At 42.7% G+C, this 16,574-nt stretch overlaps 1 protein-coding gene across 1 annotated transcript; it reads right to left on the reverse strand.

Annotated features, from left to right (window-relative positions):
* Nucleotides 1–2,606: 2,606 nt before the first annotated feature.
* Nucleotides 2,607–15,333, reverse strand: LOC106085130 (coiled-coil domain-containing protein 43). The gene is made up of 3 exons (XM_013249179.2): nt 14,964–15,333; nt 14,681–14,896; nt 2,607–3,034 (listed from the first exon to the last, which is right to left on the reverse strand). The coding sequence occupies exons 1-3, from the start codon at nt 15,126–15,128 to the stop codon at nt 2,762–2,764; spliced, it is 654 nt and encodes a 217-aa protein (XP_013104633.2). The 5' UTR covers nt 15,129–15,333; the 3' UTR covers nt 2,607–2,761.
* Between the last annotated feature and the right edge of the window lie 1,241 nt (nt 15,334–16,574).

Consider the following 16,574-nt stretch of genomic DNA (forward strand, 5'->3'; position numbering starts at 1 on the left):
GATTCCGCTGATTGGTCGCGACTGCCGTTGCAGTTACTCCGTATGGAGTATTCCCGGTAGCTCGCAGCTAAGCTTATCGTGACAGCATTGAACACCACACAGATCGGACCTCCCGTCCGAGGGAATGGAATAAATAATAGATATAGATTAAAAAGTGCCGGGGACATCTCTCCGCCTTGGGGAACACCCTGCGGTTTCGACGCCTTATCTCTAAATTCAACTAATGACTGGCGATCACACAGATATTCCTGGGCCAGCACTTCAGACCTGGCTGGAAGGACGTATTGGTGATGTCTTCCATTAGTTAAGCATGGCTGACCGTGTCGAATGCTTTCGATAGAGCCAGTGCTACGTGGACCCTCCTATCATATGACCTGAGCTGATAGAAGCCAGGGCAAATGATATGGTATGCAAAGCAGTTCTTGTGCAGTGCAGTCTTCGAAACCCATGCTGATGCTCGGCGAATGGAAATTCTCCCACGAGTGTCGGGAGAAGTAACCCCTCAAGCATCTTGGCTACTGGCGAGAGAAGGCAGTTTAGTCTGCACGACTCCACCTTGCTCGGGTCCTTTCCAGGCTTCAGAAGTGGGATCACTCTGTCCATCTTCCAGACATAGGACACTAGAAGAATGTTCAAAGTTAGCTTGAGGACAGTTGTAACGTACCCGACCCCAGGTAGATCCATATTCTTCAGCATCAGTGTAGAAATTTCATCGGGGCCCAATGCCTTGGATGTCTTGGCGCCATGGATCACATATGTTATTTTGTCCACGATAAATTGCGAGGACTGTCCATCGGCTCATAGATCACGGATTCTATGAATGACCTCCTCCTCCTAGCCTTGTTACACTCAGGATGCTAAAACATTGAGGGTTGAAAAACCTGGCACGTTTCTTCACATCAATCAAAGTTAAGTTGCGAAAAATGACTGAGGTTCTGTCAACCCTTCCACCGCTGTTCGAGATTGATATAACATTAGACCACAGCCTGCTTAAATCGGTACCTAAGTTACATTGCTTCAAGTGATCCAGCCACATATTCCGCTTATGTTCGCTGACTAGCCTGTTTATTTCCAGATTCAGGTCGCTGATTCTGGAACGTCTGCGCATGTCACTGCCTGCGCTAGGAAATTGCGCCGCATTTGGGTTATTCGACCAGCTACTATCAAGCCAGCGTTAATACTGTCTCGGAATTTATTCTCGGCAACTAGCGCAGAGGTTAGCATGTCCGCCTATGACGCTGAATGCCTGGGTTCGAATCCTGGCGAGACCATCAGAAAAAAATTTCAGCGGTGGTTTCCCCTCCTAATGCTGGCAACATTTGTGAGGTACTATGCCATGTAAAACTTCTCTCCAAAGAAGGGACGCCGTTCGGACTCGGCTATAAAAAGGAGGACCCTTATCATTCAGCTTAAACTTGAATCGGACTGCACTGATTGATATACAGGATTCACTGAATAAGGTTAAGCCAAGCGATCAGCCGATATACTTTTTTTTTAATATTTGGCAGTACTTGGCATTGAGGATGTCAACTTGTTCTCTTTTTACATTCATTCTTTGTTTACGTTTTCTCCTATATGATGACATTTTCAATCGTCAGATTTGACATCCTTAATGATGTTTATGGGGCCTATCCACTTTGTGTTTTTGCATGTGACCTAACCTTCTATTAGTGAATCCTGATTGATATATGAGAAGTTTGCTCCTATTCCCTAGTGGAATGCTCATGGCCAAAATTTGCAAAAAAAAAAAAAAACTATCACAATAGTTCACTGAAACGCCGATTGGTGTACTCTCTGAAACCGGTCCAATCGGCCTTCTTCTAATTGATAAATGTCAGGCGCTCAGAGGTTATGAAGTCGGGTGGAAGGTCGATGGAGAGTATTATGGGGAGGTGTGCTGATCCCAAAGAAATGACGGCTTGCCAAGATATGTCACTCAAGAGATCAGGGGATGCAATGAAAATGTCTGGCGGGCTGCTGCAACTTCCTCATGATCCTAGTGGGGCACCCTCATTCACCATACAAAACGTGAAGCTTTCAATCTGCTCTGCCAAAGCTTTCACCCGCTGATCCTTACATAGGAGAGAATGCCAATGAAACCTGATGAGCATTAAAATATCCTAGAAACTGGCGATTATGGCCAGACAGTAGGCCACTTATGTCGGCCCATTAATTGAGCCACATCAACCAATCGCGACAAATCCGGACTTGAATTCTATCCCCATGCGTTCCATGTAGGTGTCACTAGCGCCAGGCGCAGGTGTGTTGGGTCTATACTTCGCGAAATGGTGTATCACAACGGCGAATCCAGCTAAAGGCGGCAGCCCTTTCCGGTGAAGGACTCTTTCGAATCAATCCGGTAAGTACAACCGGCTGCCATGGGAAGTGAAGTGGTTAGCAACTGTGGTTGCTAACCGATTGCCCTTCAACCGTACCTAACTTAAACCCCTATTTTTCGAAATGGGGTTTATAGGCATTTCGTTTGAGTCAAAACAAAGAACCACTCATGGCCCCTCTCATTATAAAGATTTTCCATTTCGATAAATGTGTTTATTGAGATCAAAACTTGTTCGTAAATTTTGTCAAAAACACCCTTTTTGGAAAGATTCCCTTTCGTTCAATGTAACATCCATAATTTATTAATAAAAAAAAACTGTTTTTAGGAAAAGGGTTTTACGTACTTTTTAAATACATTCTACGTGGATTTCGATATTTTATATGTGAGAAAAATAGGATATTAAATACCTTATATGCCCACATGCTACCGTCTACGTTCGCCTTTGACAGTTTTACGTTTCTCTTTTTTCTCCTCGCGCATTTGTTTTTGTTTTTCTCGATCTTCCTTGTCCTTTTGTTTCTTTGCCGCCGATTCAAGGCGGGCCTGTTCGCGTTTTTCTTTGATAAGATTCTGAACATCGAGGGCATTAGTGTTGCGTTCAATGCCGGTTAAACCGCCACCACCACCGCCGCCACCATGTTTATTGTCCTCCTCGTCGGATTGAGCTGGTTCATATTCCTCATCGGATACTTCAGTCTAAGGGAAATTAAAAAAAACTTTTTTTAAACAATTGTAATGGAAACTAAAAAATATATCAAAATATACTTAAATCTAAAAAATCATATGTTGAGTTAAGCAAAAGAAAGCCGTAACTCCACGTATGTCCGTAAGTAAAAGTATTCCCTTTTAACTGTTTACCCACAATCTTTCTGAATTCTCTTCTTTTCCTCACAAAAAAAGATAATGGATAATGGCAGAAACTACTTTGACGAAAATATTCGTGACCAACTATAGATTTGCCTTTCTTCAGGTCTTAACATTAGACGAAAAAACATGGGAGAAGTCATTTGTTGGCAGGAATGGAAAATATTCCTACAGAGTGACCATATATACACCGCCGCCATGTGACCAGCAGTTACAAAGGTTTTTAAAGTTAGAAATCGCATTGATCCGTGTGTTGCACACTGAGGCGACAGCTGTGGCCGATGAAGGACTGCATCGGGTTAATCCAGTACGCACAACCGGTTGCCACGGTTTTAGGATTGCTTAGGATTGGATTTCGGTTGTGCCATATTCGACTTACAAATTCAAAAAAGAGATTCCAGCGTGGCAGCTAACGTTGGGACGGGTTAATCTGCATCACTCCGTAACCGCCTCAAATGAGCTGACGGACACTCTAGCGCCTAGTGGACATTGCCCTTTTTCAGGAGCCTTACATTATAAGAAATAAAATCTCTGGCTTAGGCTTACACTATTCTTAGTGGTGTACTACTCCCACATGCAACTAAGAGGTTACCACAACCACTACAGCACTTCACTCTCGGTAGATATGGTGAGTATTTGACAGGAGCTGTGCTGAGAATTAATTAAGGAAATTGCACTGGACCTTCATATGCAGAAAAAACTCGTAAATATTTTTATACCCTCCACCATAGGATGGGGGCATACTAATTTCGTCATTCTGTTTGTAACTACTCGAAACATTCGTCTGAGACCCCATAAAGTATTGGGTATAATCGCGGATTTTTTATATAATCGGTGTTGACAAATTTTTTTACAGCTTGTGACTCTGTAATTGCATTCTTCCTCTGTCAGTTATCAGCTGTTACTTTTAGCTTGCTTTAGAAAAAAGAGTAAAAAAAGTATATTTGATTAAAGTTCATTCTAAGTTTTATGGAAGATGCATTTACTTTCTTTTAAAAAATCCGCAATTACTTTTTGGGCAACCCAATATATATATTCTTGATCGTCGTCCGTCTGTCGAAAGCACGCAAACTTTCGAGGGAGTAAAGCTAACCGCTTGAAATTTTGCACAAAATATTATTGTAGGTCGGTTGGGATTGTAAATGGGCCATATCGGTCCATGTTTTGATACAGCTGCCATATAAACCGATTTTGGGTCTTGCCTTCATAGGCCTCTAGAGTGCGCAATTCTTATCCGATTGGAATGAAATGAATGCACGACGTGTTTTGTTATGATATCCAACAACTGTGCCAAGTATGGTTCAAATCGGTCCATAACCTCATATAGCTGTCATACAAACCGCTCTTGGGTTTTGATTTCTTGAGCCTCTAGAGGGCGCAATTCTTATCCGATTTGAATGAATTTTTGAACAAAGAATTTTGTTATGATATCCAACAACTGTGCCAAGTATCGTCAAATCGGTTCATAACCTGATATAGCTGCCATATAAACTGATCTGGGATCTTGACTCTTGAGCCTCTAGAGGTCGCCATTATTATCCGATTTGCCGAAATTTTGTACGACGGATCCTCCCATGACCATCAACATACGGGTTTATTATGGTCTGAATCGGTCTATAGCCTGATACAGCTCCCATATAAATCGATCTCTCTATTTTGCTTCTTGAGCCCTAAAGGGCGCAATTCTTATTCGAATTGGCTGACATTTTATACAGGTCTTCAACATATAATTTAATTGTGGTCCAAACCGGACCATATCTTAATATCGTTCTAATAGCAGAGCAAACTTTTTCTTATATTATTTTTTGCCTAAGAAGAGAATGTCGGGAAAAGAACTCGACAAATGCGATCCATTGCAGAGGGTTTATAAGATTCGGCCTGGCCGAACTTAGCACGCTTTTACTTGTTTTAACTAAAAATTTAATTAAAAGTAAAATCGTTTACAGTTAATAAATTAATTGATTCAATAATTTTTTTAATTGAATATGATTTCTTTTTCACTTACAGTCGAATTGATTTGATCAATAATTGATTTTATTATTTGATTGAATCTGAACATTTTTTTAATCACAATCATGATTTTCAATAAAAAAATTAACCGATTCAATAAATTTTGAATCGAATCTCAAATAAGGCGCTTAAGTAAATTCAATTTAAGGCTATTTTATCCCCTACATTTCGACAAATCTATAGCAATACCATGCCATCCGGTTCTAGGTGCAGGATTAACCCGATGGAGTCCTTCATCGACCAAGGGCTGCCACCTCAGTGGACAACACACTGCTACGAAAACAACTCAATCCCATGACAGCCGGTTGTACGTACCGGATTGACCCAATGGAGTCCTTCATCGGCAAGGGCAAGGGCAGCTGCCTTAGTGAGACCAAGACCTACCCGCTTTTAGCACTGTCCAAGCAATACAGGGACCATCCAAATCATCACCTTGTGGATAGTTATCCGATTCGGAAGATGCAGCCGTTTCAACTCCCACAGAGCATGGACTAATGTCAACGTGCAAGGTGTGGGTCCCGATTACGACCTGGGAACACACGACACAGGTCACCTGTTTAACTGCCCTCCCAGACTCACTCGACTCGGACCTAAATCCCTTGGGACGCATCCCACCTTAGTCGTAGAGTTCCTGGATCTGAATACTCAACAGAATCAAGCAGACGAAAGATAGAACACAACAAATGATCTTCAAGATCTAAAGTGAGAGGTTCAGCGACGATCAACAAGAGAGAACCTCAAGATCAAGCGAGTTTAGACAACATTGATGCGGAAGTGGTAGCAAATGCGGTGAATAGCTACAGGGTGAATTTTGTCCTTGGAAAACGACCGCAGTCCATTGCACCTGAAGAAATAGACCTCCTCCGGCAAACCAGAAAAGTTCTGGCCTAATTACGATTGGGAAGTAGCAGCCGCCTCAACTCCTATAGGGCAAGGATTGATGCCAACGTTCAGGATGTAGGTCCTGATTGTGACCCAGATCTGGGACTACACGACACGTCACCTGTTTAACTACCCAGCCCAACCCACTCGACTCAAACCCAGATCCCTTGGGACGTACCCCACCTTAGTCGGAGAGTTTCTAGATCTGGTTACTCAACAGGATCAAGCAAACGAAATATAGAAAACAACACATTGCTACAACTACAACAAGTCAAATCATCATCTTGTGGATAGGTATCCCCTGCCCAGAAGCTTTAAAGTGAATCTACATGATCTAGAGCGAGAGGTTCAGCGCTACAAGAGAGAACCTCTAGATCAAGCGGCATAACAAAGGGGGTTTAGACAATATTCATGGAGAGGCGGTAGCAGATACGGTGAATAGCTACAGGGTGAATTTGATCCTTGAAAAAAGACAGCCTTCTATTGCACCTGAAGAAATTGACCTCATCCGTCAAAATAGAGTAGTTCTGGCACAATTACAATTATCCGGATGATGCAGCCGCCTCAACTCCTACAGAACATGGTTTGATGCCAACGTGGGTCTCGAATGTGACCAGGGACTACACGACACAGATCACCTGTTTAACTGCCCAGCCAGACCCACTCGACTCAGACCCAGATCCCTTGGGACGCAATCCACGTTGGTAGCAAAGTTACTAGATCTGGATATTTAACAGAACCAAGCAGATGAAAGATAGAACATAACACACTGCTACAAGAACAATCCATTCCATATAGTCCATCCATCCATATAGTCCTCATCAAACCTATCCTTTGATTTGACTTCTTGAGCTCCTAGAAGGTACAAGAAAAACTCTTATGCCCCCAACACTACCATAAAGGTGGTAGGTATCCAAGATTTAACCCGGCCAAACTTATGGGGTATGTCTTTTATTTTCATTAGGTTAAAAAGAGGGTGCGGATATTAATCTGCCCATGCCACTATGGGCATTCACCTAAGCTAGTAATCGGCTTGTTGAGCGTTATTTCCATTAAATTTTTATTGAAATTTCCAATTGTTGACATTATTTTATCATTTTGCCTGATATTTATACACACAAGTTCCTTACTTTAATATTTACCTTAATATGATCAGTGGGTTAAACACCAGTTCTTAGCATTTCCCAAAATTATTGAGATCATTAAGGTTGTTTATTCTATAGAATTGGTTTAAATGGGAAAAGCAATTGGCTGGGAGTCGTCTACACCTACTTTTTTTAAATTAAATCAAGAGTTTAATGATAATAAAATCTATGTATGAGAACTGACATCTTAATTCTCCACAATTCTAGTCCACATTCCTTATCTGAGTATACAAAACCTAAAAACGTTAACTTCGTCTAGAGAACCAACGGTTAAAGCCGCAGCACTCATTGTCATTTAATGTCGCAAAGACAATATTTGCCATGGTCACAATCACACCAATTCACCTACATCCATGAGTAGGTGAACTCACCAAAATGAGTTTTTATCATTCCCAGATGGTTTTTTCTGTAATTCCTTTATTTAAATACTTTGCAACAATTCACTTTCATCAACAGTTCCGCTTGAATTACAAAACTAAGAAGAACTAACTTAACTTCGTTCAACTTTCCAAAATGAAATTTGTGCTCCTTTTTCTGTCTCTAGTTGTGCTGTGTAGCTTTGTGGAGTTCTCCCAAGGATTGCCACTGGTGGAAGACACAACCATACTGCCCATAAAGGAGATTAAGGATAATGAAATATCACAATCACAGTCGCAGTGTATGATTAATGGCAGTAAATGTTACTCCCATCAGGCTTGCTGCAGCAAACGTTGCCACTTCTATGCCAAGAAATGTGTGATGTAAGGAGAAAGACTAAAAATAAATGATTCGAAATATGTTTGAATGAAGTATTTCTTCTTTGCTTTTAGTCGGAGGATACTACAAAACAAATTTTGCAAATTTTCTATAGAGAAAACAATTGCAGGAAATTTTCTAAAGAAACAAAATTTGCTGGAAATTTTCAATAGGCACCTATATTCTCTCTCAGCACAGATTTGTCCATATATTTTTCGAAGGATCGTTTTCTCAACCACTCCAAGTACTATCTGATTTAAATTGGTGGTACGAGTCATGGCTTAAAAAGCCTTTGAATGTATAGCACTGTCGAAGGCGGCTTTAAATTCGACGAAAATATGGTAGGTGTTGATTTGACCTTCTTGGGTCTTTTCCAGGATGAAGCGCAGTGTAGATATCTGGTATATGATGGATTTACCAAGTCTGAAGCCGTATTCATAGGCTCCGACTATCTTATTCACTTTAGATTTTAATCTTTCGAGAATATCTTGTATGTTGGCACAATCTGTCTTGACTCCTTTCTGGTGTACTGGACATAGTATGATGTGTTTCCAATCATCGAGTATGCGTTCTTCTAGCCAGACCGCGCATACAAGCTGATGCATGCGCCTAATCAACGTGTCTTTAATCGTTCAGCGGGTAACCCATCGGCTCCTGCTGCTTTGTTGTTTTTTCATTCGGGTGCAAAGCTGCTTGGACCTCATTCTGACTAGGCTAGCTTGAAAAGAGGGTGCACTATGGACATACACCTCAGCCCAACCCGGCACGGCCACTCTGTTCCCGGGCCATCGGTCCTTTGGCCCGGAGCCAGCTTACACCCCTACAGGAGCTTGAAGAGAGATGGCGACAACAACAAACTAAGCCCGAAACGGAATAGCTGTGAGCACCATACAGACTGGAACATTGAGGTCCGATCTGCGAGCAACAGGGCGCGTCCAAAGGTTGCGGATAGTGGAATGCATGTATGTTGTCTAAACCTCCTTGATAAGCCGCTTGATCTGGAGTGTCTCTCTTTTAACGCTGAACCTCTCGCTCTAGATCATGTAGAATCACCTTAAGGCTTCTGGGCGGGGGATACCAATCCACAAGATGATGATTTGGACGGTATCTGCGGCAACAGGCCAGAAGTTATTGCTTGGGCAGCAAGTAATTATGTCTTCGCACGGGTAGGATCTTTGTCTCCGGATGGAGCTGGTCTACATGAGAACTGAGATGATAGCCCATTGCAGTTCGAAGAGCGACATTCTGGCGGATTTACATATAATTCCACTACGTGTCACATACCTGGCGAGACTACACTGGCACGGCATAACTTACCACTGACCGGCCAATTGCTTTCTATGTGGTCAACAAGGTTTCTTTGTCAGCACCCCAAGTGCTGCCGGAAAGTGACTTTAGAGCCTTGTTTCAACTTTTGACCGTTTCGCAAATTGCTGTGGCAAGTGTGGAGAATGCGTAAGAGGTGTCAAATGTGATGCCAAGTATTTTGGGACATTTGATGGTCGGAATCGTTACTCGATCGGCTTCAGCTCAATACCCACCTCATGCGTGTTTGTAGTGAACAATGTGGCTGAAATATGAGGCAAGTTCGTTGAGGTAGACGTTCAATCTGCCGCAGTTGCCATCAACGAGTCGGGAGCCTGATGCCATGACCGTAAATTCATCTGCATATGATATGATCTCAATGCCATCTGGAATGGGTGGAATAGAGGATATGTAAAGGTTAAACATAGCCGGAGATATCACCCGGCCTTGAGGAACTCTCTGTTTCACTCTACGATGTTTTGATTTTTTATCCCTGAATTCCACAAATGGCTGGCGACCACACAGATAATTCGACACCCAGCGTTTCAGGCCTGGCTTTAGGGACGTGTTGGCAATGCACTCAAATAGTTTGGCATGGCTGATTGACGTGTGCGGTGTTGGCATGCAAAGTAGTTGTTGTGCTGTACAGTCTTCGAAATCCAAGCTGATAGAAATTCTCCCACGATGCTCGAGAGGAGTAGTACCTCAAGTGTCTTGGCTACTGGTGAGAGAAGGGGGATCGGTCTGCACGCCTCCACCTTACTCGCGTCTTTTCCAGGATTCAGTAGCGGGATCACTCTGCCCAACTTCCGGCAGGGGATAGATGGAAGCACCACACAGGCTGGAACATTGAGGTCCGATCTGTGTGGTGTTTATTGCTGTCACGAGAAGATTAGCTGCGAGTTACCGGGCGTCCACAGGTTGCAGATAGTGGAATGCTCCATACGGAGTAGCAGCAACGGCAATCAGCGGTATCAAGCGGAGAGTCTCAGTGAGAGGCCGAGTGACACAGGCTCTTGCACAAATACTGAGTGCCTATGATGCTCGATATGACAAGGAAAGTTATTGGCGCCTTTAAATAACCAATGGCCACCTTGTTTTCGCGGCGATCGGTCCTTTGGACCGCAACGAGTTTGCTTAAATACAGGAGCTTGAAGAGAATCGCCATCTCCACATGAAAATAAGGCTACAACAAGAACAACAACAACAATCTACGCCAGTAATCGGCTTGTTGTGCGCTCTAAATACTAAAAACTAACCTCGAAAAATAAAATAAAAGTTAAGAGTGCTACTTACAATATCCTTAACTGTTTTCCATACCACGCCCCTAAATTGCCTCATGTCTGGTATTGTGTCCCCACCTAAGTACCGGGCAAAGGCATTGGAATTGCTCCAGCGACTCATCATCTCCCCCACATGCCGTACACATGATATCACTTGCCGCACCGATTTTGCATAAATGAACTCATAGTCCTATGTCGCGTTAAGATACCGAAGCTATACTGACCTCCTTTCTACTTCCTGTCTGTAATAGCCTCGTTTTCTCACGATCCGAATCTCTCCCTAGGATATTCGTCGTCCTACCGACCGTTCGTTGACCACGCCCCCTAACTCGGTTAACCAAGTTTATTGACGGCAGTCCTATGGGCTTCACTGCCAAATCGTCTGCTCTTTCATTCCCCCTTACTCCGCTATTATTCGGCGCCCAAACGATGCGGATCGTGCCTACCTCAGACAAGGTGTTAGTTAACTCTTACACTCCAAGACTGTTCGTGACCTTACCGTCCTGGTTGTTATATCCCTGGTGGCCAGTTTGCTATTCGTAAAGATGTTTTCACACGACGTCCTCGCGTGAATACCACACCACTATACGCATTCCGTAATAGCCCGGATCTTTGACTGCAGAATCGTATTATGGTCACGCAGTCGAAAACAGATCTCAGTCCTTGGGTTCTCACTGTAGAAAAATAGGCACACTCTGTACTCTAGCTTTGATCCATCTGTATAGCATGATCTTCCAGAAAGCAAAACGAGAGTTCCGGCAATCCAAAACTGTGCCTCTGACAGCATTGTCTCGCACTCGACCTCAAGTGTTATCTCAGGTATCCGATCGGAAATCTCTTCTAATCAATCCATGTTTCCGCTTCGATTATACCACGATGGTATGACCTGCTCCTTTCCTCTATCCATTGTCCCATCGCCTTAAGACTCATAGCCGCAGTGGCTGCCTCACACTTAATTTGTATGTCAATGGGAAGGATATCTAGAATAGTCTTCAGGGCCCTAGTGGGCGTGGTCCTCATCGCTCCGCCTATGCCAAGACAACATATTCTCTGAACCTGTTGAATTATCCTTACATTGCACTTTTTCTCCATCGCAGTGCACCAAACTACTGAAGCATAAGAAAGTATTGGCCTAATTACGCTTCTGTAGAGCCAGGGGACTATCCTTGGATTCAAGCCCCATTTCGATCCTACGGCCCTTCTACGCTCCTGAATGTGAAACTTCCAATTAAGTTTCCTGTCCAAGATCACTCCTAGGTATTTGACGTTGACATATATCGAAATCGATCTATTGAGGAAACGTGGTGCGTCATATTGGCCCACATTTGTTTTTCTCGTGAACAGGCAGATTTCAGACTTCTCAGGGTTAACATAGAGACCCTTAGGTCTAGCCCAGTCTTATGGCATATGCAAAACCCTTTCAGCATTTCAGCATAGCTGATTCGGATTTTTACCCCTTAGAAGTACTATAACATCGTCTGCGTAGCAGATGGTTTCAAATCACTCCTCTGTCAGCATCCGTTATAGGTTATTTATGGTGGTCACCCCAAGGAGTGGCGATAAAATGCTTCTGTGGCGTGCCTTGTGTCACTTTATCCTATATATTTAAGACATGTTTTAGTTGTTGAAGCAGTGTGTTGTACAGCCCTTGGCGATGAAAGACTCCATCGGGCCAATCCGGTACGCACATCCGGCTGCCATGGGATTGATTTGTGTCGTGAGACTCACAATGTATCCACCTGTTCCTATGAGCGTAGAAAGGCCTCTGGTGGATGAGTGGGAGCTTGACAAAGATCACTACCTCCACAAGGATCGCAACCTTCACATGTGACAAGGATCACTACATCCATCCACATGTGAGTACAAAAACACAATAAGGATAGGTTAGCTAGAGACTCCATGGGAAGGGAATTAGGCGGCTTTTAATAACGATGAGTACAACAACACAATAAGGACAAGTTAGCTAGAGACTCCATGGGAAGGGCATTAGGCGGCCTTTAATAACGATAAGTTTGAATCCATATATGGTGCTCTGGTGAACAAGGGAATTCCCTCTCAATTGATGAACTGCTTTGATACGATGCTAAAAGGCTGGATTAACAACGCATATGTGGCGGAGAGCTCGATTAGAATGGTTGTGGCTAGAGGAACTTCGCAAGAGGCTTCTTGGCTTCTTTGAGGCTTTTTGGTATCAATGGGCTTTTCAGGTCCTTCGCTTACGCGAATGAAGTTGTATTCATGGAAAGTTGAGGGTTTTCGGGGGATCTGTTCTGGGTAAAGAGGAGCTGCCGCTCTCTGCGTATGCAAAATATCTGTGCGAGATTCTCAACTTGAAACAAAGCTCGAGAAGGCACATCGAAGATAGGTTAAAAAGTTGACGGAATGCGCTCTACTACTGTCGCAACTCAATTGGAAGGAGTTGGGGGCTTAGTACACAGGATGGCGGTTGGCGGTTGTTCGATCTGGACAACATCTCCTTTCGCAAGATAATAGTACAGGGAACCGCGGCGATGCTAATCCCTGGTGCAAGCGAAGTATTCCGAGAGAGGCGCTAAATATCATGCTCGATCTTAATCCTTTGCACCTGTATGTCAGCGGTCTCAGTGAGAGGACGGGCGGCACCGGCTCTTGCATAAATCCTGAGTGCCTATAATGCTTGATATGACAAGGCGATTTATTGACGCCTTTAAATAACCAATGGCCCTGTTAACGCGGCGATCGGTCCTTTGGACCGGAACGAGCTTACTCACCTACAGGGTCTTCTTGAGGATCGCCACCTCCACATGAAAACGTAGCTACAACAACAAGCATCTTTCAGACGGACTTCACAATGCTGTTGCTGTCACGATGTATGTGGCCAGTCATCCGGTGCTGTTGGTTGCAAAGAAAAATTGTAGAGGCTCAACTTAACTCACATCCCATCAACATGGGGAGCTGAAGATATGATGGTACAATCGTCAACATATGATTTGTTTATGATGCCATCAGGAGGTGGAATAGAGGGTAGGTAAAAGTTAAACATTGTCGGGATTCTCAAGCCAACTTGGGAAACTTCGTGTTTCTATATACAGAGCATCGACTTCTTAACCCGAAGTTCAAACTACAAAAATACTTCAGGCGCAGCCGGAAGGACGTTTTAAAATTCTGCTATATGACTCGAGAAAAGTAGTCCACAAGCGACTTAGCTACTGACAAGAGTGGGAAAATCCATCTGTTCGATTCTTTTTTAACCGAATCTTTTTTTAGCTTCAGTAGCGGTATCACATTGCCCATTATTCCGCTTTCGGGAATAAGAAGACTTTCCAACAACAGGTAGAGGATCTAGGTATTTTTCATGAGGAAATTGTCTTCGGTTCTTAGGATTGTAACGACAACTTTCATCCGGAATGGTAAATAAAGTTAACATCGCAAATCTCTTAGGATTCGTCGATAAATCGAGGGGAGTCTATAATATTTGCAGTGTGCCTTCGAGAGTGACTTTACAATAAACCACTGCTAACTAATACCGGCCCTAAGTTACAGTGCTTCAGCTTATGTTCATTAACCCCCCTGTTATTTTCCACATTCAGTTCATCGATCCTGTTGTTGTTGCTGCAGCCAAATTTTCATGTGGAGGTGGTGATCTTCGTCAAGTTCTTGTAGGCGAGCAAGCTCGTTCCGGTTCATATGATCGATCGCCGCGGGAACATGATGGCCATTGGTTATTTAAAGGCGCTAATTACTCGCCTTCTCGGATTGAGCTTCATAGGCACCCAATATTTAAGCAAAAGCTGGTGCCACCAGGCCTCTCACAGAGACTCTCCACTCTATACCGCTGATTGTCCTCAATTGCCACCTGGCTTCTCGTGATAACGAATAATACCACACAGTTTGGAGCTCAAAGTTCCAGCCTGAGTGATGCTCATAGTTCTCGCTTGCCGGGGTTCCCTTGTGATTGTTGTCAAAGTAGTCTACTTATAAAATGAGCTTTGATGTGCCCATTTTTAAACGCATTCATGAAGTTAGGTATAAAGGCTAGGATTATATCTACAATCTACAAAAATTCCCATACCTGTTTTTTAACTATCAACAGTTACTTCAACTCTAAATTAATTTAATAGAATCGCATTCGTACATACCTGTGAGTATTGCGCCAAGATTTGTTCCCTTATCTTTTTCTCTTCTTCGGTGTATTGGCGTTCTTTGACTACGGCCTGGACTTTAGTGGATTCCAATAGCTTGGCCAATTGTTCATCCACATTCAGTTTGGCAGACTTGTTGGCATCGTCTTCCTTGGGGGTGCACGCTTGCCATTTATCCAAAATGGATTCAATAAATTCGGCAATGTTATCAGTCTAACCCGATGACGAAGAGAGAAATCCTGTCAACTTCATTAGACATTTAAACTGATTTTTCACTTACCAATATCTCACTGAGTATGCCTTCCAGTGCCTCTTTCTTTTCCTCCAGACTATCATCATCCTCGAGTATACCCGTTATATAGGAACCAAAAACAGTTTCATCTGTATTCAATTCCTTGAGTTTTTGATTGAGCCATTTGGTGAATTCGGTGGGGGCGGCCGCCATGCGTTTCCTTGCTGTATAGCCTTTAAACTTAATGAAAATGTAATTTTTCCAAAGAGTTTTACTCTTTGGGAGGTCGATTACAAAATTCTTGTGCCTATTTGGCGAAAAGTTTTAAAATTTATTACAATTTTCACTGAGGTTTCTATTTTTGGTATTTTTTTGGACATGTGTCAAAAAGTTGTTGTTTTGCGAGATGACATATACGCTGTCATTTGAGTGAGAGCCCAACAGCTGTTTGAGAGTTTACAGTGTTGGGAAGCGATAAACTCTGTCGGGCATGGTGAATTTTTTTTATTGGAAAAGAGTTGCAGTCTCTAATAGCCGTTAGATGTCGTCAAAGAAAATGGTGTGTAGTGAAACAAAGTAATAAGAATTAAACAACGTAAGATGGCGCTAGAGAACAAAAGGTGAATAAGAAGTTCATTTACTTTATGTTTTTAGGTGGTCTCTCCTACTAAAACTTCCTACAAATTAGTATCTTTTCCCTTTGGGAGAGGTTAGTTTTAGATTTTGGGTAGGTTTAGTACCATTCCCCTATGGGAAAGAGTAGTTTTAGTATCCTTTCTTATGGGAAAGGAGGACATCGTGGCACAGAGGTTAGCATATCCCCCTATGGGTTCAAAACCCGGCGTGAACATCAGACAATTTTTCAGTGGTGGTTATGGCCTTACTTATGCTGGCTACATTTGTGAGGTATCCTGCCATATAAAAACTTCTCTACCAAGTGGTGTCGCTATGCGGCACGTCGCACTATGGGCTAAATGAGGGGTTTTAGAGGCAACAAATAGCAAGACTCAGCTGGGACTCTTAAATTTTTTACAAGCGATTGTTTTTGAACGGACCACATCGCAATATTTTCGGATATAGCTGTATATAGACCGATTTTCCGGTAAAGGGTCTAATGCATATAAAAACTTAATTTTTTCATCCGATTTTGCTAATATTTTAAACTGTGACCCAAATATGGTTAATATGGGACTATATTTAGATATAGCTGCCATATAGACCGATCTGCCAATAAAGAGTCTGAAGCCCATAAAAGCTTTATTTTTTATCCGATTTCGCCGAAATTTGGAATAGTTCGTAGTTTTAAGCCTCCTAACATCCGACTCAAACATGGTACAGATCGGACTATATTTAGATATAGGTGTCATATAGACCGATCCGCCGATAAAGAGCCTGAAGCCCATAAACGTTTTATTTATTACCCGATTTCCCTAAAATTTTAAACAGTGAGTTATTTCGAGCCTTCCGTCATCTTAGCTAAATATGGTTTAAATCGGACTATATTTCGATAAAGCTGCCACAGGGACCAATCTCCCGATAAAGGGTCTGAATCCCATAAAAGCTTTATTTTTTATCCCATTTCGCTGAAATTTAAAACAGTGAGTACTTTTAGGCCCCTTAACAACCGACACAAATATGGTCCAGATCGGAGTATATTTA

Source organism: Stomoxys calcitrans, chromosome 3 (genome assembly GCF_963082655.1).
Source record: "Stomoxys calcitrans chromosome 3, idStoCalc2.1, whole genome shotgun sequence".
Taxonomy (NCBI): domain Eukaryota; kingdom Metazoa; phylum Arthropoda; class Insecta; order Diptera; family Muscidae; genus Stomoxys; species Stomoxys calcitrans.